This window comes from Mustela erminea, chromosome 3, assembly GCF_009829155.1.
Source record: "Mustela erminea isolate mMusErm1 chromosome 3, mMusErm1.Pri, whole genome shotgun sequence".
NCBI classification, from domain to species: Eukaryota; Metazoa; Chordata; class Mammalia; order Carnivora; family Mustelidae; genus Mustela; species Mustela erminea.
Genome location: NC_045616.1, coordinates 88,650,655 through 88,676,979, shown reverse-complemented (window position 1 = coordinate 88,676,979; position 26,325 = coordinate 88,650,655). Strand labels below are relative to the sequence as shown.

Sequence of the window (26,325 nt, the reverse complement as noted above, 5' to 3'; positions counted from 1 at the left end):
TCTACTGTGAGGCCTGAAAATTTACATTTCAAACAAATTCAGATAATGCCTATGGTCCAGAGCCCAAATCTGAGAACAACCGGTCTAGAGAAAAGCACCTTGGCCTCAGCTATATATCAAGATTGTTACACCTTTGTCTAAAAGAGATGAATTTGATGATCTCTTCCTTATAAAGATTTTCTAGGAGTAGACAGGGTTCACAATCAAATTTCTCATTCTGCAGTGTTTATTTTCCCATTTAAGAAAAAGGGAGAGAAGGAAACACAGAAGGCAAGTACAGAGAAAAAAGTTGGACAACTCTGTTGCAACAGGCAGAAACCCAGGGAAAGAGCTGGCCGGCTTGTGAGAGGACGTGTCTAAATGGAAAGAGAATGCAAACACTTCCTGAAGCAACACAAATCTCCATGTAACTCAAGGCCACACCCTTCTAGAGCCAGCTCCAGGACTCAGTCACCACCCCGCAGCTCTGCTAAAACCAACCCCCAGGCCTGGAATTTTATTAGCTTGGCAGCTTGTTGGCTTGCAAACATCTTCTAACAATCCTGGGTTTAGTCATATACAACATGGCTTCTTTCTGCTCAGCGTTTCTACTGTGTCTTTTGGTGACTCCTAGACAGCCAATCACTGACCCACTATCATGGGCTCACATCCTTCACCAGTAAGGCAATCTGCTCCTGCAGCTGCCGCTCTCCTTCCCATGCTTTGCTTTGGCTTCGACACCTCAGCAGCTCAGCCTTATGGTCTTGATGATGCATAGGACAGTAGCTCTGTGGCTCGCACAGCTCCTGAAAGGTAAGGGACAAAGTAAGGGATACTCTAGTCTCCAGAACTTTACTACGTTTAATAGAGATGCTGCTGGTGGTAGCTAAGAAGGAGCAGGAGTTCGTTCTCGGAGGGCTTTGCAGGCCCTGGAAGTTGCCTGCTCAAGTTGGCTCCCCCAAGCCTGAGCTCTCCTGTTGTTGCCCCATGTGGCCCATCCTTTACCGTATATTCTGGAAAGAAGTCTCTGTAGCCCCCCTTGAGGATATATAGTTCTGGGTAGTACAATGCAGGATACTGATTCAGAGCCCTGTCCTCTTGTCTCAGAGAGCGGCACCTTTAGAGAAAACCCAGAGGGGGGTGGGGTGGAGAGAAGCAAGGTCAGGATTCCATGTGTCATTCACTGGGGAGGGGAAGGAAGAATTGACTACGGGTAACCTAAAAGGACCTCCAGATCTCACTGTCCTTGCAAAACAAGATTCAAGCAAGTCACTCTTTCTCCTCTTCATTTCCAATCCTTTTTCCTTCACTGCTCCAAACTTTTTAAATCTTAGAAACCTTTCTTTCTACCCCTTAACTTTAAACTACAATGGAAAGAATGCATTCATTCATTCCAATCTCTGCCTGAACTGGTCTGGGAAGTCTCCCTGGTTTTAAGTCCCAATTCAAGGTCCATTTCTAACACCCACCCTACCCCATATACACACTCACATTCGGGGACCCCTCTCTGAGGAGAATTCACAGTGGAACACGATGATTATTCTTTTCTGGGTGTTGAGAGGGACAATGGGCTTCTTCAGAAAGAAGTTATACAGTTCTTCCTGACTGTACAAGTTTAAGGCTTCCTGTAGAAAAATTTCAGTATTTCCTTAAGGGCCTGTGGATAGTTCCAATACTTAGAAATAACTGGGATACCATCTTGGAATATTTGGGCCAGGAAGTCTAGACTATAAGCATTTTCAGGGCACACGATCTAATTATATCTCTGTCTATCCCCAAAGTCTAGCATAGAGCTTGGCATGTAGTAGGTATTCAATAAATGTTTGTAGATCTGACTGCCCCCCACCCCACTGCATAGGAATCATTGTGAAGAATGTCTATGAGTGTCTGCAAGGTTCTTCTCCGTCCTTAGATAAATATTTTAATTCCAAGTAGGAGCTCTTGGCTCCAATAGAGTAAAGGGAGATTGGTCTAGGAGGGAAAGGGAAAGTAAATTGCTCAAGGTTTACAGAATTAGAACAAGAATGAGGACTTGCAGCCTTGATGTGCTCTAAAAGTAGAAGCTCTACCCTGGTTCTGGAGTTCATAGGACCTATGTCCATAGGCTCTACTCATTAAAGAGCTACCTCCAGCTCCTCCCCACTAATGTAACCTTACCCGGATGTGTCCTCCCAGGTACTCATATGGATAGCGGCAATCGATGATATAAAACTTCTCAATCAAGCTCTGGAACTTCCCTGATAGCAAGGCAGCCACCTACAGAAATGATGATTGAACACCCTGTTCCCTATCACTCCAGGAGACAAGAGTCAATCACATGGTTCCTGATTTGCACTCCCTTTAGTCACCCAGAATTTCACCGGATGCCCAATCTCCAAAACTCACTTATATTTTAAATGGGGCAATGGCTCATCCCTACCGCTCATTCAAAAGGATAAAATACGAAATGGTCTTTTTGGAGCACCAAAGTAGCTGGTATTGCTGAGACATCAGGGAAAAACATATTCAAGGCACTCATCTGGAGGCAGGTGTGGCTGCAATCAGCCTCTCAGAAGACACCAAAGGGCTTCTGCAGTAGTACAGGTAGCAGGGAGCGATTCTGACTTTCCAAGACAAAATGGGAAATGGTTCCATCATAAAGGAAGCAAGCAAGTCTTTCAGAAAAGGATATGGAAGAAAAGGGTTGATATCCTTGAGATACTTGTAGGAGTGCAAATTGGTTCAACCTTTCTGCAGCAAACTTTGTAAATGTAAATGTATTTACACTTTGAACCAGCAACTTCTTTCCCAACATCTTTAGTGAACAGAAAAGTACACAAATTCATGGCACAATAGTCATCTCAGCCATTATTTTAGGTTATCAAATAATTTAAATATTAGCTCAAGTTATCAAATAATTTAAAAAGTTACAAATAACTATTCAAAAATGGGGGTTACATTATACATGCCAATATATATATAGCCATTAGAAGGATAATATAGATTTGTTTACTGAGGTAGAAAGATGTTTACAATGTCTTGCTACCCTTCAACATTACATGTTCATTGTGATCCTATTTTTATCAAATATATTCCAGAATAAAATCTGGAAGGCCACAAGGAAACTATTACTAGTGGTTATCTTTGGTGGTGAGATTATGCGTAGGGTGACCAAATAATTATTGCACAAACTAGGACACTTTTGACAGTGAAAGAGAATACTATTAATAATTATCATGCACTGAAAGGTGTCAATGGGATTGTAATGCCTAAATCGGGATGTAAGTTTGCCCAAACTGAGTGATTTTAACTTTTTTCCTTCCCTCCCTTCTTTCCTTGCTTGCTTCCATAACAATTATCTATCATTTGTTTAATTAAAAACAAAAGCAAAAGAATGGGATAAATGGGAGTTCTTTAACACAGCTTCAAGTTGAATGAGAAGTCTATGTGAGTGAATATCGTGAAATACAATGGAAGTGGGGATTTTAGGGACAGAACAGACCAGATGGTAGCTTATGTAACCAGTTACCATCTCCAGAAATCTGCTTACTGTTTCTGGGCTGACGTACTTCAGATCTTGGTGTCTCCCTGACACGGTTGGCAGCGCATATACCTAGAAATACCCAAGAACTGAAATAAGAGCAAGTTTTCTAAACCTCAATTTGAGATCAAAGACCTATATATTGTCCTTCTTTCCAAATGACCTTTAAAACTCCATATGTGGGGCACCTGGGTTGAGTTTCCGACTCTTTTTTTTTTTTTTTTTTTTTTAAAGATTTTATTTATTTATTTGACAGACAGAGATCACGAGTAGGCAGAGAGGCAGGCAGAGAGAGAGAGAGGAGGAAGCAGGCTCCCTGCTGAGCAGAGAGCCCGATGCGGGACTCGATCCCAGGACCCTGAGATCATGACCTGAGCCGAAGGCAGCGGCTTAACCCACTGAGCCACCCAGGCGCCCGAGTTTCCGACTCTTGATTTCAGCTCAGGTCACAATGTCAGGATTCTGAGATTGAGCCCCACGATGGGCTCTGCACTGGGCTTGGAGCCTGCTTAAGATTCTCTCTCCCCCTCTCCCTCTGCCACCACCCCAGCCCCTGCACATGTGCGCTCTCTCGCTCTCTCATTCTCAAATAAATAAATAAAACCCAGATGCCTTCAAAAGAATCAGTAGTCTCCATAATGCACATATGCAGCAATTCCATTTCTATGAAGTGATTCTAAGGAATGAATTAAGGACTCACACAAAGTTTTAGATTTAGCTACAAAAAAAAAAAAAAAAAAAGCTATAAATATGCCTGTCTTGGTATACTTCATAAGGAAAAATTGTAAAAGTAAATATCCTACAAGAAATTATGAGCAGGGGTGCCTGGCTGGCTCAGTCAGTAAAGCATGCAACTCTTGATTGTGGAGTTTTGAGTACAAGACCCACATGGGTGTGGAGATTAACTTAAACATTTTTTAAAAAAATGTAATTTAGGGCGCCTGGGTGGCTCAGTGGGTTAAGCCGCTGCCTTCGGCTCAGGTCATGATCTCAGAGTCCTGGGATCGAGTCCCGCATCGGGCTCTCTGCTCAGCGGAGAGCCTGCTTCCCTCTCTCTCTCTCTGCCTACCTCTCCATCTACTTGTGATTTCTCTGTCAAATAAATAAATAAAATCTTTAAAAAAAAAAAATAAAAATAAAAAATAAAAAATAAAAAAATATATGAGAAACAAACTGAGGGTTATGGTGGGGGGGATGGGTAAGCCTGGTAGTGGGTATTAAGGAGGGCACATTTTTTTTTTTTTAAGATTTTATTTATTTGACAGACAGAGATCACAAGTAGGCAGAGAGGCAGGCAGAGAGAGAGGAGGAAGCAGGCTCCCCGCCGAGCAGAGAGCCCGATGCGGGGCTTGATCCCAGGACTCTGGGATCATGACCTGAGCCAAAAGCAGAGGCTTTAACCCACTGAGCCACCCAGGCGCCCCAAGGAGGGCACATATTGCATGGAGCACTGGGTGTGGTGCGTAAACAATGATTCTTGGAACATGAAAAAAAAAAACAAAATAAACTTAAGATGTTAAAAAAATAAAAATAAAAAAATTATGGGAAGCCCAAAAAATGAAATACTGTACTATTAAAAATACAAAATGATGAAGCTGAATTGTTTATTGACATGAAAAGATGTTCCTGATACACTAAATGATGAGGAAAAAAGCCAGTGGATCACAAAACATATAAACTATTTTTTGTGAAAAAACAAAAAAATGTATTTGGTATGTGTAAGTGTGAAAACACATAGAAAAAAGTCTGGAGAAGTATGTACCAAGATGTTAGAAACAATTTTATATACACACACACACACACATATATATACATACATATACATACATATATATACATGTATATATGTATATATATATATTTTTTAAACTTCTATGTATTTATTTGAGATAGAGTAAGAAAGAGAGAGAGGGAGAGAGAAGGAGAAAAGGCAGAGGGAAAAGCAGACTCCCCACTGAGCAGGGAGCCCCATGGGGGACACAATTCCAGGACTCTGGGATCATGATCCGAGGCCAAGGCAGATGCTCAACTGACTGAGTCATCCAGGTGCCCCCAAAGCAATAATATTTTTATAAGACTTGAGGTATATTTCATTTTCTACTTTTTCTGTAATGACCAAGTATTATTTACATAGTTTTAAAAGATATTTTTAAAAGGAAAAAAGTAAAATGCCTCATGCTTCCCCACTGCTCTGGATTTTCCCAGAATGAATAAGAAATACCTTCTCACTAGAAAGGCTTGGGGTCTAAATCTACCACCAGAGCATCTTCAGTTTATCATATAGTCCTTGGTGAGGATGCATAATTATACCTAGTGTCCTCTTTAAGTAAAGAAAAAAAGACTCAGACCCAAAATGACTCAATGGAATATAAGATGAATATAACCAAACTCACCTTGGAGAAATCACCAATCAGAGAGCCCTGGTTAGAATCTTCCTCCAGCATCTGAATGACATTAATGTCACAGAGAGAAACTGTCTTCTTTAGACCTAAGCCCTGAGGATGACAAGAATCCCCCCACTGCCAATTTTCATGTTAAAGATTTAAAAACCAGGAGTGGAGACTTATTAAAAATATGGACACCCTTTGAAAAAAAAATGCAAAAAGATTTGGCTATAAAAATCAATATCCTAGCAGGTTTATAATAGAGAAAGATTACTAATAAATAAGAGTCTTAGTTAAGCAAATCATATTTCACACATTATATTCCTATTATGCACTATAAAGTTATATTGTAGATTAATTTCATTGTCACAAAAATAAATTCATGATATTCTTAAGAAAGTGAGAAAACTCGTACTTTGTAATACCACTTTATTATTATTATTATTTTAGATTGTATTTATTTGAGGGATAATGAGAAAGAGAGAACATGGGGTGGGTGGCGGGGGGGCAGCAGGTAGGGTCAGAGGGAAAAGCAGACTCTCTGCTGAGCAGGGAGCCTGATGTGGGACTTGATTCTGGAATTCCAGGATCACCACCTGGGCCAAAGGCAGTCGCTTAACTGACTCAATCATTCAGGTGTCCCATTCTGCTTATTTTTTTTAGATTCTATGTAATACCACTTCAATAAAAGAAAAAAAAACTGCATCAAAGAGTCTCAAAGAATGTACACCACATGTTGACAATAATAGTCTCTGGTCTATGGAATTATGGGCATTTCACAACAGCTTCTTTTGTTTATGTATAACTTCTATACTATCATATGCTGATTTTATAAAATAGTATTCAGATTTTTTTTTAAAGGAGGGGTAGGGAATGACAACTAAATTTTTTAAAAGTTGCCTCCTACCAAACCAGTGTGCTTCATTATGCTGTTTCTGTCAGAATACAGGTAAAAGAGCAGTAAATATTCTTACCATTCCAGCCTTCCTTGTGTCCTCTCAAATCTTATAAAAGAAGGTTGGGAAGAAGTATGCCAACATTATTTTCAAAAGTATAATATAACAGATATTTATTGTTAAATATTTTATATATAGGTACAATGTAAAAAAGACAAGGAAGACATAAAGAACAAAGAGATAAAAGTAGAAGTAATGAGAAAGAAGACGAGATATCCTAAAATAATCCTCATACCAAAAAAGCAGAGAATACAATGAGATAGAGGATTAAACAGATTCTTATCTTAAAAAGTTCTTACCTTCCTGAGCTCTTTTTGGTTAGAACAATACTCCTTTTTTTCTTTATCTGGTATTGGGTTGTTCTTGAATTTTACCACCCGCTTCAGTCTTGGCCTGTTCAAATTCTCTGGCAACGAAGGGGAGCGATACAAGGAGCTTCTGTTCAGAGATGCCTATATGGAAATATCAACCCCATATGTTCTTACTCCTCTAAGTGTGTCTGCATGCCAGTAGCATGAACATCTTCTGCAAACTTGTTAGAACTGAAGAATCCTAGATGTTGAGCCTCACCCCAGACCTACTGAATTAAAATCTGCATTTTAGCAAGCTACCCCAGTGATTTCTAGCAACACTCAAGTTTGATAGGCAAAACCCTAGGTAAGCAACCATTCTTCCCCTCCTCATTAATATCTTTCTTCTCAGAGTACATGATGTTCCATCTCCCCAAGATGTATTAAATCTAGCCAAACCTGGGGCGCCTGGGTGGCTCAGTGGGTTAAGCCGCTGCCTTCGGCTCAGGTCATGATCTCAGGGTCCTGGGATCGAGTCCTGCATCGGGCTCTCTGCTCAGCAGGGAGCCTGCTTCCCCCTCTCTCTCTCTCTGCCTGCCTCTCCATCTGCTTGTGATTTCTCTCTCTGTCAAATAAATAAATAAAATCTTTAAAAAAAAAAAAATAAATAAATAAATCTAGCCAAACCAAATTCACCACCTGACCATCTTAAATGTACCAATTCTTGTAGAAGAAAGCAAATGCAAGCTCAGTTCCTCCAGGCAAGTGAAAATCAAACCAACCAACCTAATCCCAGTTTCTCTATGGGATCCTAAGACTAACAATCAAGATTTAAGGACCCCAACAAAAATGAAGATGACAAACCAAAAAGGTCAGCCTATGTAAAAAGTACTAAGCAGCAAGAGTATGTGTCACTTTTGGGGGATAGTAATTTCTTTGAGGGAGAGAGAAAAAAATAACTCGGCTTTCTTATAAAGCGGGTTGTTAAAGGGAAAGAAAAATAGCAACATAAGCATCATGTGAGGGAAGAGGGAACACCAGAATCTAGTATCAGGATGACCATTACAGGGTTGATACTATGAAGCCCATTGGGAAAAAATGGATTAAATACCATGAGGAACTGGCCTTGGAAGTTACTAACTCAGACTAAAGTACAAGAAGATGGACTACTGTCTCCTTGAAAACCATGATTTTAGTGTTATAACCAGAGGCAGGGAGAAGTATTAAATGACCTCTGATAACAACTTTCAATTAATCTAAGATCATTTTAAAATTTTAATTTTAGTAATCTCTATATCCAACGTGGGGCTTGAGCTCATGACCCCAAGATCAAGAGTCCCATGCTCTATTGACTGAGCCAGCCAGAGACCCTTCAACTAATCTGTTCCCAGATACCCTCTGCCCTATATGAAAGCCAGAAGTTCCTACTTTATACACTCACCTCACTAACAACTATGGATTGATTTAGAAGGGGGGGCTAAATAATAATAGAACCATAACTAGAAAATAAGTTGATGGTCAATGGTTTCTGGGAGAATAAAATAAAAACATCAATATTTTACTTTATAGTAACTGTATCTATTATAGTGTTTGTCACATCCGTGGTCCCATCTAAGGGAAACTCCATTGTTCCCATTACCAGCTGAAAGTACAGTTCACATTTTACGAACCAGTATTTTACACCTACCTGTCCCCTTGGATCCCTGGTAGTCAACTCCCTTTGTCCCCACAAACCTACCCAGAGCCATTGACCAGCCCATAGTGCTGTTTTTTGTTGTTGTTGTTTTTTAAAGATTTTACTTGACAGATAGAGATCACAAGTAGGCAGAGAAGCAGGCATAGAGAGAGAGGAAGCAGGCTCCCCATTGAGCAGAAAGCATGATGCGGGGCTCAATCCCAGGACCCTGGGATCATGACCTGAGCTTAAGGCAGAGGCTTTAACCCACTGAGCCATCCAGGTGTCCCCGATAGTGCTGTTTTGACACATCCATTTAGTAGCCTAGAACATGTAAAAATAATCTGGGCCAATTAGGTTCCCTTTCCTGGGAGTCAAACTTAGAAAATGGCAAAATAATTAGGCAGCAACAGAAGCCAAAGCTTAAAAGGAAAAGCCAAAAGATACAGACAAGGCCATGAGGCCAATGATGAATGCATGGATGAACCAAAGTTAGAGGGGCAGAATAGATGTGGTTAAAGTCTCAGGAACAGGCTACCTAGACTTTTTTTTTTTAATATTTATTTACTTATTTATTTATTTGTCAGAGAGAGAGGGAGAGAGAGTGAACACAGGCAGACAGAATGGCAAGCAGAGGCAGAGGGAGAAGCAGGCTCCCTGCCAAGCAAGGAGCCCAATGTGGGACTTGATCCCAGGACGCCGGGATCATGACCTGAGCCGAAGGTAGCTGCTTAACCAACTGAGCCACCCAGGCGTCCCAAGACTTCTTGACAGACTTCCCTTCATATAACTTCAATTCTGCCCTGAGAAGAATGCAGGAAGAAGCCAGATCAGAATTTCAAATTTAAGGGCCTTAGTGCAACCTTTATTTCTTTTAACCAAAAAAGCCTCTCTAGAACACACCAAATTATTAAGTTAAGGGCTTATTGTATTTTATTATTTTTTAAAAGATTTATTTGTTATTTTAACGGTGGGAGGGACAGAGAAAAAGGAGAGAGAGAATCACAAGCATACTCCCCACTGAGTGCAGAGCCGGATGCGGGGCTCGAGATGCTGGGCTGGATCTCATTACCCTGAGATTACAACCTCAGCCAAAACCAAGAGTCAGACACTCAGCCAACTGAGCCATCCAGGCTCCTCTAAGGGCTTATTGTTAAGAGTTTGGAATGAAATAGTTACTAAGGGAAATATTTCCATTTTTTTGTATTATATCTAAGAAATCTTTACCTAACCCAAGATCACAGATATTTTCTCCTATGTTTTTTTCCTTCAGATGTTTTATAGTTTGAAAATTCATATTCAGGGGTGCCTGGGTGGCTCAGTGGGTTAAAGCCTCTGCCTTCGGCTCAGGTCGTGATCCCAGGGTCCTGGGATCGAGCCCCACATTGGGCTCTCTGCTCTGCGGGGAGCCTGCTTCCTCCTCTCTCTCTGCCTGCCTCTCTGCCTACCTGTGATCTCTGTCTGTTAAATAAATAAAATTAAAAAAAAAAAAAAGAAAATTCATATTCAGGTCTATTATCCATTTTGTACTAATTTCTACATAAGGTATAAGATATGGATTGAGGTTTTGTTTTTCATCTAGGTTTTTCACTTGCTCCAGCACAATTTGTTGAAAAGACAGTTTTCTCCATTTAATTTCTTTGTATCTTGGTCTAATTATCAATTGACAATATATGCATGAGTCTATTTCTCAAATCTCTATTCTCTTGCATCAACACTTTAGTTTTCTGGTGGCTATTATTATCATGGTGATAATAAAGCTGATAAACATCTTCTTGAGTTTCATATGGTCTAAAGGCAAGAATCCCGAAATAAATGATAGGAGAAAACTACTTTAACAAACAGAAACAGTCACTACTGTTCTGACAGATTCTTCCCAAAACATTTATATCAAAACAAATGGAAACTTACTGCAAAGAGCATACGTGTTCGGTCATGAAGGGATGATGATAGTGAGGGTACTGTAGCTATGTCTAGTCACAAGTTTCCCAGTTCTCAGAAGCAGGGGTGGGGGGAACCCAGGACCAGCTGGCTTAGATTGCATTCAACATCTAACTTTCCTTTTCCTCCAACATCTTAGAGACTTTCTTTAAGGAATCAATGAACACTTTCAATATCTGGGAGTTTTAAGCACTGAAAAGACCAGGTAGAAGAAAAGGAAACTTGCTAAGCTTGATTCTACCTACAGATTTTTATAAAAAGGTGTAAATGAATAATCACTGTTTTGTAAACTGAGGCAGCATCACCATTTCCTCATGGCCTACACACTGTTCAATATACACAGACTTGCTTCTGTTTGTACTACTCTACTGTTCTTGTCAAGATTCTCAACAATCTTCATGTCACCGTATCTGACACTCACTTCTTTAGACATCTATCTTTCTGAACTTCATAGTGGCTTCCACTGAGTTGGCTATGGCCATCTTCCTTGGCTTCAGTGTCACCTCCTAGTTTAGTTTAATGCTAGTATAGGCAATCCCTAAACTAAAAGAACCATGATGTTTCTACCTCTCTGTTGCTCCTTCTCAGTCTTCTTTGTTAGGTCTCCTCACCTACCAAACCTTTAACAGATGTTGGATTTATCAGGGTTAGGTCCTGGTCCTTTTTTATTCCTCACTTTTGCCTTATATGACTTTTTCTACCTGTGAGTTCAAATTTTCCCTCTATAAAGATGACTCTCAAATATCTGTTTCCAATCAAAACTTCTGCTCTAATTTCTAGATTTCCATAGCCACATACTTGCTTGACAATTTCTGAGTACCTACTAGATGATAGAGCAGTGAATAAGGGAGTGGAAAAATAAACAAATGTACTATGTGTTTTTAGGTAGCAGCAAGTTCTACAGGTAAAAAAAAAAAGGAGAATCAAAAGACAGGAAACAAATTTGGGCTGGAAAAGTTGTCAGGAACGGCCTTTCCGATAAGATGACATATGTGCAGAAATGAAACTAAATTTTGCCCAGGGGAAGAATGTTCCAGGCTGAAGGAATAACAAATGCAAAGGCACTGGTGAGACTAGCAAGGCCAGTAATGGTCACATTTGGTATGGTACCATTTTTAGAAACCTCAAAAACTAACTGAAGCAATACCATAAACCAACTAGACCTAAGAGACATCAGCAGAATGCTGTACCCAACAATAGAATGTACATTCTTCTCAAATATACATAAAATGCTCTCTAAGATAGACCATATGCTCTAAGTCATAAACTAGCCTCAATAAATTTTGAAGGACTGAAATCATACAAAGTAAGTTCTCTAACCATAATGGATTCATCAGAAATTAATAACAGAAAAAAAAAATGTGGAAAATTCGGTTAAGTGGAAATTAAACAACACACTCCTAAATATTCATTGGGTCAACAAAGATCTCAAGGGAAATCAGAAAATACTTTTGGATGAATAAAAATGAAGACATGACACACCAAAATTCATGTTAGGATAAAGCTAAAGTAGTGTTTAAGTGAAAATCTATAACTGCAAAGGCCCATTATAGAAAAAAGAATGATCTCAAGACAATGACCTAACCTTCCATCAAAAAAGAAACTAAATCCAAAGGAAGCAGAATCAAGGAAATAAAGATCAAAGCAAAAACTTAATGAAGTAAAGAACAGAAAAAAGAGAAAACAACAGAACCAAAAGTTGATTCTTTGAGAAGATCAATAAAACTGATAAATTTTAGCTAGACTAACCATGAAAAAGAGAAGACTCAAATTATTGAAATTAGGAAAGAAAGAAGGAACATTATTAGCAATTTTTCAGAAATAAAAAGGATCATGGGGGATACTATGAACAACTATGTATCAATGAATAAGAAAACTCAGATTAAATGGGCAAATTCTTAAAATGACAAAAACCACTGAAACTGACTCAAGAAGGAACAGAAAACCTGACGAAACCTACAAAAAGTAGAGATTGAATTAGTAATTTAAAAACTCCCCACAAAGAAAAGCCTAGGTCCCAATGGCTTTACTGGTGAAATTGGCCTAACATTTTAAAAGAACAAAAAACAGGGGCGCCTGGGTTGCTCAGTTGTTAAGCATCTGCCTTCAGCTCAGTTCATGATCCTAGGATCCTGGGATCAAGCCCCACATCAGTCTTCCCACTGAGCAGGAAGCTTGCTTTTCCCTCTCCCCTGGCTTGTGTTTACTCTCTTGCTGTCTCTCTCTCTCTATCAGATAAATAAATAAAATCTCTAAAAAACAAACAAACAAAAAACCCACACCAATTCTACAGAATTCTTCCAGAAAATTTAAAAAGAAAGAATTCTTTCCAATGATGAAAGACATTACAAGAAAAACAAAACACTAAAGATTAGTGTCTCTCATGAACAGAAATATAAACATCCTCAATAATATTTCAGCAAATCAAATCAACAACATATAAAAAGGAAAATATATCATAACCAAATAATGTTATCACAGGAATGCGAGGTTGTTTTAACATTCTAAGATCAATGTAATTAATCACATTAATAGGTTAAAAAAAACTCACATGATCATCTCAATAGATGCAGAAAAGGCATTTGGCAAAATCTATTACCTGTTTCTGCTAAAATCTCTTAGCAAACTGAAAATAAAAAGGAACTTCTTCAGCCTGACAAAGGGCACTAGAGGTGATAGCTTGGTGAGCATGGGTGGCTCAGTTGGTTAAGCAGCTGACTCAATCTCAGGTCAGGTTTTCATCTCAGGGTTATGAATTTGAGCCCCGTGTTGGGCTCCATGCTGGTTGTGGAGTCTACTTTGGGGGGAAAAAAAAGAAAGAAAGAAAGAAAGAGGGGCACCTGGGTGACTTAGTTGGTTGAGCATCTGCTCTTGGTTTTGGCTCAGATCATGATCTCACGATTATGAGATCAGGTCCCATGTGGCGCTCCCTGCTTTAGCACAGAGTGTCCTTGAAATTTTTTTTTTAAGATTTTTATTTATCTATTTGTCAGAAAGAAAGAGAGAGCACAAGCAGGGAAAGTGGCAGGCAGAGGGAGAAGCAGGATCCCCAGTGAGCAAGGAGCCCAAAGTGGGACTCAATCTCAGAACCCTGGGATCATGACCTGAGCCAAAGGCAGATGCTTAACTGACTGAGCCACCCAGGTGTCCCATCTCCTTGAGATTCTTTCCCTCTTCCTTTTCTCTGCTCCTCCCTCTACTTGCGCTCTTTTGCTTTCTTTCTCTCTCTCAAATAAATAAAATCTTTTTTAAAAAACCCTCATAACTAATATCATACTCAATGGAGAAAAACTGGATGCTTCTCCCAAAATATCAGGCAAAGTGTTCTCAATAAGTTTTAAGATTGCAAATGAGTCCTGATACCAAAGAACTGGAGAAGTATTAATCTAGGAGATTAATACAGGAGGGAGAAAAAGAGAGCCGATTCCTGCAGGAGCAGACAAGAGGAGACGCTTCCATGTGACTCAGGAGTTTTGCAAAATGTTTACAATGACCTACTGGGCCCTACATGACTTGTCCTGCTACCTACTCTCTAGCCTCAACTACCACTGTGTACCTGCTTACTTTGCTCCAGCCACCCTGGCCTTCTTGCTGTTCCATGGAAGATGCCTAGCACATCCCCACTTCAGAACCATTACATTTGATCTTTCTTCTGTCTAGAAAAATTCATCCCTTCTTATTATTTTTTTAAAAGATTTTATTTATTTATTTGACAGAGAGAGATCACAAGTAGAGATCACAAGTAGAGAGATCACAGAGAGGCAGGCAGAGAGAGAGGAAGGGAAGCAGGCTCCCTTCTGAGCAGAGAGCCCGATGCAGGACTCGATCCCAGGACCCTGAGATCATGACCTGAGCTGAAGGCAGCGGCTTAACCCACTGAGCCACCCAGGCGCCCCTCATCCCTTCTTATTAACTGTTTGTTTGGCTCCCTCACTGCTTCAGATGTCTGCTCAAAGATCTGTGAGGTCTTCTCTAATCTACGCAACCTATCAAAAATAACTCCCACTCTACTCCAGCCCAATCCAGGTACTCCCTATTCTCTTTACCCTACTTTTTTACCATAGTATTTTACCATCTGTCATATTATAAATGCATTTGTTTCTTTATCTGTTTCCTCCTGACTAGGATGCAAGCTTTACAAGAGAACAAACTTTACTATGTTATTGTGTTCGGTACTGTATCTCCAGCATTACCGGATGAAGGAATGATTGAATGAATGAATGAAGAGGAAGAAGTGCAGAGGGGGAGGGAGCTTCAGATAGGACGAGGGACACTTATACAGTATAACAAGAAGGATGGCAGTTATATGGATATGAAAGCAGATAGGATGCTGTATTTGGTGAGAGAAGGTAGTTTTCTTCTAACTGCTTATGTTTTCTCTTTGAAATAAAAACACTTGGAACTTAACATGTCTAAACTCATCCATGATCCTATCCTTCTTTTACAGCCTGTCGGTTCTGTATCCAAAACACCTTCTGAATTCATCCATTTATGTCTCTGTAGCCACCACCGTAGCCTAGGCTACAATCAGCCCTTCCTGAGACTACCACAATAGCTTCCTATCCTACTCTTACCTGCTTCCAACATCCTCCCTCCTTCAAACTCTTAATCCTTCCTACTCTTCTTTATCCAGCAACAAGAGTGGTCTTCATAAAGCAAACTTATTATTCCTCTACTGAATATCCTCTAATTGCTTCCCAATGCACTTAGAATAAGATCCACACACTCACCACAGCCCTAAGGCCCTGCATGGTCTGTCTCCTGCTTACCTCTTCTGTCCCACCTCAGGCAACTCTCCCCGTCCCTCACAACGGCTTCTCTGTACCTTGTACCCACCAAGATCTACTCAAACTTGGGACCTTTGCACCTACAATATTCCCTCCTCATGGAATGCTCTGGCTCTAGTCATGTCGTGTATGGTTCCTGCACAACTAGAGTGACCAGCTCACCCAAATTTGTCTGGGACTTTCCCAGTTTAAGCACTGAAAGGCCCAGGTCATAGGAACCTCCTCAATGGCAGGCAAACTGGGACAGTTTATCAACCTGTTCTCAACTAAATCTCTTTTTCTCAAGGAGGCCTTTCCTATTTATTCCCATTTATGTATTTATTTTTAAAGATTTTATTTATTTGTCAGCGAGAGAGCGCACAAGCAGGGGTAGCAGCAGGCAGTACAAGCAGAGGAAGAAGCAGGCTCCCCACTGAGCAAGGAGCCCAATGCGGGACTCAATCCAAGACCCTGGGATCATGACCTGAGCCAAAGGCAGACACTTAACCAACTGAGCCACCCAGGCGTCCCTATTTATTCCGATTTAAAGGTCTCCTTCTATTAGTGTTTATCTCAGCCCCCTTTTTGTTTCCTTCATTACACTTGGACAATTTGCAATGATTAAGTTATCTTGTCTCTTTTGGCAGTCATTTGCAATTTGGCTAAAGTTAGACATTTAGTAATATCTCAAATTTAATGGGGAGGCAGCCCTGCCTCCTGATAAGGAGGCCAAAGGGGGACAAATAATCCTTTTTCCATTCTCTTATAATCAACCAGATATTCCTGACTGGATTTTGAAGATCGAAGAATAACACAAAAGCACAGGGTTGGCTGAGTCTTTTTTTTATGGCTGCAGCACCACAGTGGAGAATATAGTAGGTGGCAGCAAATGGTCCTATAAGCAGTACGGTCCAGCAGCAGGTTGGATGACCTTCTGGGGCAGGGGGCCGGCAATGGTAACACTGAGTATCCAGCCAGTAGGTGGTGACATCCCAAGCACAAAGACCCCACAGCAGCACTTGGCCTTACCTTGTTTTCCAGACTTCCTGGTACTTCTGAGTTCTTCAATACCCTCCAGAAAATCCCTTTTCTGCCTGAGGTAACTAGAAATCATTTTCTTTTATTTGCTACCAAGAACCTAACTAGAACATCTATTAACCTGTATACACTTTTGTTGTTGATGTCTCCTTGACAAGAATATGAATTCCAAGAGGGCATAAACCTTCTGTATTGTTCACCATTGTATTACCACTGCCAATCACAGGGCCTGATACCTAACAGGCACTCAGTAAATATTTTTTAAACGAATACATCAGAAATCACTAAGGTTATACAAATCTCCTTGCTTTCTCAGGTATCTATTTCCATTTAGCATCAAAGAGATAAACCCAATAACAAAAATCCCTACGTATTTTGTATTCTAAAATCTACTGCTCTGCATATTCCTCTACAGTGTACTCTCAACTGAAAGTAATGCTGTAAGAGTCACAATGCATTAAAATGTGCAAATAAGGGGACTTAATATTTTTTATTATTTTTTTTTAATTTTTTATTTTTTATAAACATATATTTTTATCCCCAGGGGTACAGGTGGACTTAATATTTTTTAAACACCAAAAAAAAAAAAAAACCCTCAAAAAATACCTCACAGCCAGAAGCTATTCTTCTATATAAACAAACAAAATTTCCAGATTATTTGCTGGGGTCAGTCTATTTTAAACCTACCTTTCTATACTGTCTGTATTATACAACTCAGAATGATGTTTCCAAGATGATGAAAAGATCTTCATCAAGGAAAGATTCAATCATGTCCTCTGTACTGTACTTATTGTTTCAAAGAAGAGATTAAACACATTAGATAAATTTTCAACAAGAAAACTGAAAACAAAATTTTCTTTTTAATCAACATTAAATTTAATTACTAGCTAATACTAGTTGAGGACTTAACTGTATCAGCTACATTTTGGAAATATGAAGACTAACATATATTTGTAAGAACACAATTAAATGTTCACCTTAGGGGCGCCTGGGTGGCTCAGTGGGTTAAGCCGCTGCCTTCGGCTCAGGTCATGATATCGGGGTCCTGGGATCGAGTCCCGCATCGGGCTCTCTGCTCAGCAGGGAGCCTGCTTCCTCCTCTCTCTCTCTCTCTGCCTCTCTGCCTACTTGTGATCTCTCTCTATCAAATAAATAAAATAAAATCTTTAAAAAAAATAAATAAATAAATAAATAAATAAATAAATGTTCACCTTACATTGCTTCCCCCCACTTCCCGCCTCAGAAGGCCTAGCAATCTTTCCCCATGCTAACTATCCCTAAACTTGTTTTTCCACAGATCTACCCTCCATCATCAGTGAGTCCTCAAAAAGGTTTGTTTCAGGAAGGTCACTATCAATTCTCCCAATATCCATCTTATCTCTTTCAGATTATACCTTGGTTCTGTTGTTTTCCCACAAACTGCTGACATTAAAACAAAACAGGATTTAATACTGTGTTATATAGCAGGGTGCATCAAAATCACTTAGAGGGACTGTTAAAACAGACTGCTGGGCCCCACCCTCAGTTTCTGATTCAGAAAGTTGGGTTGGGGCCCAGTCATTTGCACTGCTGAGAAATTCCTACCTGATAATGATGGTGCTGCTCCAGGGACATACTTTTTAGAGGGTTCTAGATCTGACTTGCCATTATAGTAATACTAATGACACATGGTAATCTGTATTGGTTAAAACTGAAAAAAATTAAAACTTCAGTTTCTCAGTGGCACAAGCCACATTTTAAATGCTTCAAATCCACATAGTGGTTACTGTATTGGAGAGATACAAAGCATTTCCATCATCCCAGAAAGTTTTACAGAACAGCAGTGTTCTAGATAATTGATTCACCACCCTTCCTAATACTTCAATCCATTCAAACTCTGGGTATTCAACCTTACCAAACCTATGCAAAAAGCAAATGTCAGGATGCCTGGGTCGCTCAGTCAGTTAAGCATCTGACTCTTGATTTTAGCTTAGGTCATGATAACGATCTTGCGGTCCTGGGACAGAGCCCCGTGTCAGGTTCTGAGCTCAGTGCAGAGTCTGCTTGGAATTCTCTCTCCCTTTGCCCCTCCCATGCTTGCTCCCTCTTTCTCTTTCTCTCAAATAAATAAAAAATAGATAGATAAACAAATAAAAGCAAATGTCACTATTACATGTTCCTGGAACAATTTTTACCTCCCAGGCATATTGAGTAAAAGACACCATGATATTGGTAAAAACACCAGCTTGAGAGTCAGGCAGATCTCTCAGATTAAATCCAGACTCTACCAATGGCTATATTTGTGACCTTGGGTAAGAGCCTTTATTCCATGGTCTGATATTCTCCTCCTGAAACATGATAATATTAAAGAAAAAACAAAAGGGAGAGAAGAAAAAAAAATAAAGGGGTATCATACTCCTATTTCAGGATTGACATGAAAATTAAAAGCAATGATGGAAAAAAAAAAAAAAAGCAATGATGGATATAAACAGCTCAGCACACAGTGCCCAGTATGAACAGTCAATAAATGGAACCTACTCTTATTACCTGCCTCTCATTTTTCTTTTCCATTCTTGTCTCCCAAGACACTACTCAAAACACTAAAATCCAGACTACTTATTTCCCCACATGCATACCACATTCTAAAAACTGAAAACCCCTCAGAGAGGGACTTCATAACTTCTTAAATACTTGCACAAGCTTCTCCTGCACTCCACATTACCCTCTCAGTAAGCAGGGACAAAACAAAACAAAAACAACAACAACAACAAAAAAAACCCTGCAACCCTCCACTTCCTCTACCACTAAGAATTCAAACTTGTCACATCCTCAAACTAACTAAATTTCTGCTAGCTCTCAAAGTTTCTAAACCAGAAGCTTCTTCCTCCTTGGCAACTTTCAACCACATTGCTGTTCTTACCTTACTGAGTCTATCCAGTGAGACATTTGGCTCCTTATCCAGGCTTTGTTTGATTCATCATCATCTACTTCTCTGCTACTTTTTTTTTTTTTTAATTTGTTATTGAGAGAGAGAGCACAAGCAGGAAGAGCAGCAAGCATTGGGAGAAGCAGGCTCCCTACTGAGCAAGAAGCCCAATGTAGGACTCAATCCCAGGACCCTGGGATCACAACCTGAGCCGAAGGCAGACGTTTCAACAACTGAGCTACCCAGGTGTCCCATTCTTTGCTACTTTCACAATCACTTATGCTAACTCAACCCCAGTTGATGTTTTCATCTGCCAGTGGATACCTCTAATATTCAATCATCCTTAGAGCTCCAAAGTCTCCAATTTTGCTTCTAGGCAACAGCACACTATGCCATGCAGGTCTATCACATTAAACCTTACAAATGTCACTTTATTAGCTTTTTAATAATTCCTTTCTGAGGTTACCAAAAGTTGATTCTGACTTTCTCCAAATTCTTCAAGACTGTCACCTAACACTCTTCCTCTGAGTCACAGATTACTGCAACTTTCACTTTGCTAAGGACATCAAGGCCATCATGCACCCTTCTCTACCAGTCTTTATAACTCCATGCATTTTGGACCTTATACTACAGTAATTAAGCACTTTTACTACACTACATTATAATAATTAAACATTAGTAATTGGCAAGTATTGTTCTAAATGCTTTATGTATAATTAACTCATTTAATCATCACAACAACCCTATGAAATCGTTATCAAAGCCTTTTCTTTTTTGTAGATTAAGGAAGTGAAGCATATGGGATGCCTGCATGGCTCAGTTGGTTAAGCATCTATCTTCAGCTCAGGTCATGCCCAGGGTCCTGGGATTGAGTCCCGCCTTGGGCTCCTTGCTCACTGGGGAGTCTGCTTCTCCCCCTGCTTGCCACTCCCCCTGCTTGTGTGCGCTCTCTCTCTCTGGCAAATAAATAAATAAAATCATTTTTTGTTTTTAAAGATTTTATTTAATTATTTCACAGAGAGAAACAGCAAGAGAAGGAATACAAAAAGGGGAAGTGCTCAATGTCCAAAAGAGAACATATCTTACTCTCTTTGAATTCCTCCTTCTTTTCAAATTCATTGTAGTGTCAGCACTGCTCTAGTTACTCAAAGTTAAAAGCAGCACCCTACTAAACTTCTAGATCCTTCCTTTTTTTTTTTTTAATTAAAGATTTTGTTTATTTATTTGACAGACAGAGATCACAAGTAGGCCGAGAGACAGGCAGAGAGAGAAAGAGAGAGAGAGAGGAGGAAGCAGGCTCCCCATGGAGCAGAGAGCCCGATGTGGGGCTCGATCCTAGGACCCTGGGATCATGACCTGAGCTGAAGGCAAAGGCTTTAAGCCACTGAGCCACCCACGCGCCCTCTACGTCCTTTTTCATACCACTCTGTCATCCATAGCACTTTTGAGAATCTTGTCATTATCTTGGGTATTGGTTTGCTTACTTACTTACTTACTTGGTCTATCTTTTAGACTAGAATAAATATAAATATGAGCTCCATGGAAGTTAGGAATCTTGACCATCTTAATCACAACTCTGTCCTCAGTTCTGGTATAGCACCTAACTCATAACAGTCTCATAATAAATATTTACCGAATGTTGTTACAGCTTACATTTGTTTTTATTAACAATAAAGTATTATAAAGTGTTTAATACTTAATCATATTCACAACAATCCTACTGAGGAAATATTTCTCATTATTATGTTCTCTGTTTTATAAATGAGAAACTGGGGTGCCTGTGTGGCTTGGTTGTTAAGCGTCTGCCTTCGGCTCAGGTCATGATCCCAGGACCCTGGGATCGAGCCCCACATCAGGCTCTCTTCTCAGCGGGAAGCCTGCTTCTCCCTCTCTTGCCTCTCCTGCTTGTATTCCCTTTCTCACTGTCTCTCTCTGTCAAACAAATAAATGAAATCTTTAAAAAGAAAAAATGAGAAACTGAGCTTTATACTGGTTAAGTGTCTTTCTCATGCTCATAACACTAAATAAGAGAATGAGGACTAGAATCCAAGAACTCAACTATATGACATTTGCCTATTTAATCAATACATTTAGAAACACACTCATACACATATTTGCTTCACAGAAATGAAGTTGATTTAGAAAAGCCAAATACCTCAGAACCTACCTTTGGCATATCCGTATATGACCAAAAAGCCACAGGTTTCAGGTATGCCTCCCAGTGACACAGGGAGGATATATTGTAAAATAGCTAAAAATCATGCTAGGTATGTTCCATCCATTACTGTTCTTCTGGAGGCATCACTTATACCAAATTACTTTGAGGGTGATGTATTCAAACTACTAACTGGAACCTTCTCACCCAGAGGTAATAAGAATCGCACAGCTGGGGACACCTGGAAGGCTCAGTAGTTGAGCATCTGCTTCAGCTCATATCATGATCCCAGGGTCCTGGGATTGAGTGCATCAGGCATCCTGCTCAGCAGAAAGTCTGCTTCTTCATCTCCCACTCCCCCTGCTTGTATTCCCTCTCTTGCTGTTTCTTGCTGCCAAATAATACATAAATAAATAAATAAATGCCTAAAAATAAATAAATAAATAAATAAGATAAAAGCCTTAAAAAAAAAAAAAAAAAGAAAAGAATCCCACTGTTACCAATACCCCGTATTATTCAGGTAGCCCTTAGAGTATAGAGACCATGTCTTCTTGATCTCTGTAGACCTAGTACAGTGGCTAAAACCCAGGAGGATGCACAACATTTGTTTATTCAAGAATGAAGGAATAGGGAAAATACAAAGTTATCAGACAGTATCTTACCTTGCCCTCTTCTTGATCTTCCAGAGAAAACTCCATCAATTCATCAGAAGTCTCCTCTGCCTGATCTTCTAGCTCTGGATTTTTATCCAATTTTGGAAATGTAGTAATGGGACTGCCCAGATATTTCATTTCACTTTCCAAAAAGTTTCCATTGTCCTGCCAATTATATGGACAATATTAAAAACTCTTCAGGACCCCTTACATTATACCATATATAAAAATTAATTCAAAATGAATCAAAGACCCAAATGTAAAAGCTAAAACTATAAAACTCTTAGAAGAAAACAGGTGGAGGGGTGCCTAGTTGGCTCAGTGGTTAAAGCCTCTGCCTTCGGCTCAGGTCATGATCCCAGGGTCCTGGGATCAAGCCCCACATCGGGCTCTCTGCTCAGTGGGGAGTCTGCTTCCTTCTCTCTCTCTGCCTGCTTCTCTGCCTACTTGTGGTCTCTGTCTATCAAATAAATAAATAAAATCTTTGGAAAAAAAAAAAAAGAAAACAGTTGGAAAAGTTCATAACATTGGATTTGGCAATGATCTCATTAACATGACACTAGAGCATGGGCCAACAGAAGAAAAAAATGAAAAAAAAAAAAGAAGAAGAAGAAAATGAACAAATTGAACTTAATAAAATTAAAAATTTCTGTGCATCAAAAAATACCACAAAGAAAGTAAAAAGGCAATGTACAAAAATGGGAGAAAATATTGGCAAACCATATATCTGATAAGCGATTAATATCCAGAATATACAAAAAACTCATACAGTGCAACACCAAAAAAACAAAGATTTTTAAAAAGGTGCAGCTGAGGAGTGCCTGGGTGGCTCAATCGGTTAAGTGGCTGCTTTCAACTCAGGTCATGATCCCAGAGTCCTGAGATTGAGCCCCACATGGGGCTCCCTGCTCAGTGGAGAGCCTGCTTCTCCCTCTCCCTCTGCCTGTCACTCTGCCTACTTGTGCTTTCTCTCTAGTAAACAAAAATCTTAAAATAAAAAAATACGCCGCTGATATGGATAAAGAGTATTGTGGTTTCCCCTCAAATACAGAATTATCTTATAATCCACAAATTCCATTTCTGGGTATATACCCCAGAGATCTGAAAGTAAGGATTTGAACAGATATTTGTATACCAGTATTCATGGTAGCACTATTTGCAATTGAAAAAGGTAGAAACAACCCAATGTCCATTAACAAATTAATAGATAAACAGAATGTTATACCACTAATTGTCCAAAAGTCAAATTCACAGAGACAGAAAATAGGTTAGAGGTTACCAGGAGCTGGAGGGAGAAAGGAATAGGGGAGTTATTTTTTAATGGGTAGCGAGTTTCTGTTCTAAATGATGAGAAAAATCTGGAAATGAATAGTGGTGATGGTTGCACAACATAGTAAATATATTTAATGCCACTGGATTGTACACTTAAAAATAGTTAAAATGGCAAATTTTATGTTATGTATACTCTATCACATTAAAAGATACATACATGCGCGCACGTGCGCACACACACACCCCACATAGGAGACTTAATCAGTAATTTACCATGCTCTAAGTCTTCCCTTTCTCCAAGAAATCAAAAACCTGAAACATGGTCAATATAATCTACTTATCATGGGCTATGTTAAAATGACTTTTTCCTAGGATTGAGGTTAGATCCTAAACCCATGGAGTATCTTGAATCCACTGTCTATTAAAAGCAACTGAGTGCCTGGGTACCTAAGACTCCAGTAGCTAAATGGACAAAGGGCCAGTCATTTACTAGGTAAAATGTACATGGCTAATATTCACACGAAATCACTACTAATTGTTTTTAACATAAAATAAAATATTTATCAATCTAATTAGCAGTTAAAATAATCATTTATCCAAAGACCTATAGATTGTTAATGAATATTTATTTTCCTACAACTTTTTTGGAAAGAAATCTGACTATATATATCAAAAATCTTAAAAATATACTCTTTAGGGGCACATGGGTGGCTCAGTATTTAACTATCTGCCTCAGGTCAGGTCATGATGTCAGGGTCCTGGGATCAAGCCCTGCATCAAATTCCCTACTCAGTGGGAGGCCTGCTTCTCCCTCTCCCACTCCCCTCTACTTGTGTTCCCTCTCTCACTGTCTCTCTCTCTCTGTCAAATAAATAAATAAAATCTTAAAATATATTTATATATACTCTTTAACCTCATAATTATAATTCTTGGTATTAATCCTAAGGAAAATATTTTGAAATACAGGTAAAGACTGATGTTCAAGAATTACATTATAGCATTATTTGTAAAAGCAACATTTGGATACCACTGTGTCCAAAAATAGGGAATTTTGTAAATTATGGTTCATTTGTTAGAGTAAAAACATCCATTAAAAAGTAATGTTTACTAGGAGTTTCAATTTTAAGCTTAAAAAAGTGGGATATAGGGACGCCTGGGTGGCTCAGTTGGTTGGACGACTGCCTTCGGCTCAGGTCATGATCCTGGAGTCCCGGGATCGAGTCCCGCATCGGACTCCCAGCTCCATGGGGAGTCTGCTTCTCTCTCTGACCTTCTCCTCGTTCATGCCCTCTCTCACTGTCTCTCTCTCAAGTAAATAAATAAAATCTTTAAAAAATAAATAAATAAATAAATAAATAAATAAATAAGTGGGATATAAAATTATATATATGTAATATGACTTCAACTTTGTAAAACTATACACATAGTTAAAAGACTGTAAAGAAATAAGGTAAAATGTTAATAACAGATTTCCCTTTATGAGATAGCTATTTTCTTTTTTATATTCTTGTATTTTAAAACCATTTTCACAATGGGCCCATTGTACTTTTAAAAATTAGGGTAGGGGGAAAAAATTAGGGTGGGGAAAACAAATAAAGAATAAAGAATAAAACAGAAAAATTTTAAATGCCCAAGAAATTTTTTCCCTCCTTAAATTGAAACAAATAAAAAGATCAGGCGACGAGTCTCCTCCTTTTCCTAGAGTTACTTCTCCAACCCCTTTTCTCACCCAAGCCAGCTTAGAAAAATTCAAAGGGTTGTAAATGCAGATCTGCAACCTTATATTCCACAACGCCTCAGCAGACCCTTGATGAGGATGTTCAGTGACTCACCAGTAGAGAAAGGGGAGACATGTAAGGCCCCCCTTGTCTCGTTTGAAACTTCAGGCTCCTGGGTGCCCACCACTCTGAGGACTTCAAAGTGTTGTTCTCCTGCATAAGAAAAACTACATGGGCTGGAGGAAGGCAAGTGTCAGCAAGCCCTGCCAAACACATTTCATCAGATGAAGCCATGAATAACCCTCACAAAACACATTAAGTGTAATCAAGGTTGATCCTATATCCTGATGATACAAATTATGGTTTGAATTTGACGTATGATATGTAGCTTTGCTTTGGAGGGTACTAACTTTATAATCACAAGCCAAAGGAGGGAAGGAAGAGGGGAGTCCAACTGGGGAGGGGATGGTGAGATTTTTAAAAAGTAATCAGGAGAGTATCAAATCAAGAAAAAGCTGAGTAGAACAGCCAAAAACATGGATATAACTTAGTCAATGTGAGAAAAGAACAGCAGCTATCTTTTATAAATACTGACCTGGGGGAAAGGATAGGAGGCAGGAAATAGAAAAACATGGCTAGAAAAGGGAATTAGTTGAAGGGATTATTTAGACAATTATCTTAGTGATTAGGTGGCTCTGTGGTGCCCACTTCAATTTAGAACTGATGGAGGGGGACAGCTGGGTAACTCAGCCCATAAGCATCTGACTCTTGGGTTTCAGCTCAGGTCAGGATCTCAAAGTCATGAGATCAAGTCCTGCCTCAGGCTCTCCATTCAGCAAGGAGTCTGCTTGGGGATTCTCTCCCTTTCCCTCTGCCTACCCCCCCATCCCCCACCCCCACTTTCATTCTCCTTCTCTCTCTAAAATAAACACTTAAAAAACAAACCAAACCAAAAGAACTAATGGAAGGCCTGAGGCTCCAAAAAAGGCCCATGGCTTTCTCAGAATTCAGACTAAAGAAGATGGACTAAGAGAAAAATAAGAAATAAAGCAGATGCATATATGAAGCCATGC

At 39.4% G+C, this 26,325-nt stretch overlaps 1 protein-coding gene across 5 annotated transcripts in view; it reads right to left on the bottom strand.

Annotated features, from left to right (window-relative positions):
• Positions 1-214: 214 nt before the first annotated feature.
• Positions 215-26,325, bottom strand: part of CDC25C (cell division cycle 25C) — a 31,846-nt gene continuing 5,735 nt past the window's right edge. For 2 of the 5 annotated variants that reach the window (XM_032336591.1, XM_032336590.1), the window contains 9 exons: positions 25,367-25,465; positions 22,272-22,427; positions 7,139-7,291; positions 5,893-6,018; positions 3,509-3,571; positions 2,137-2,235; positions 1,471-1,604; positions 985-1,096; positions 215-785 (listed from right to left, as the gene is read on the bottom strand). In XM_032336591.1, the coding sequence (XP_032192482.1) occupies positions 636-785; positions 985-1,096; positions 1,471-1,604; positions 2,137-2,235; positions 3,509-3,571; positions 5,893-6,018; positions 7,139-7,291; positions 22,272-22,427; positions 25,367-25,465 (1,092 nt within the window). In that variant the 3' untranslated portion in view covers positions 215-635. The remainder of the gene's footprint in view (positions 786-984; positions 1,097-1,470; positions 1,605-2,136; positions 2,236-3,508; positions 3,572-5,892; positions 6,019-7,138; positions 7,292-22,271; positions 22,428-25,366; positions 25,466-26,325) is intronic. The other 3 variants (XM_032336592.1, XM_032336593.1, XM_032336594.1) reach the window with 3 other exon arrangements.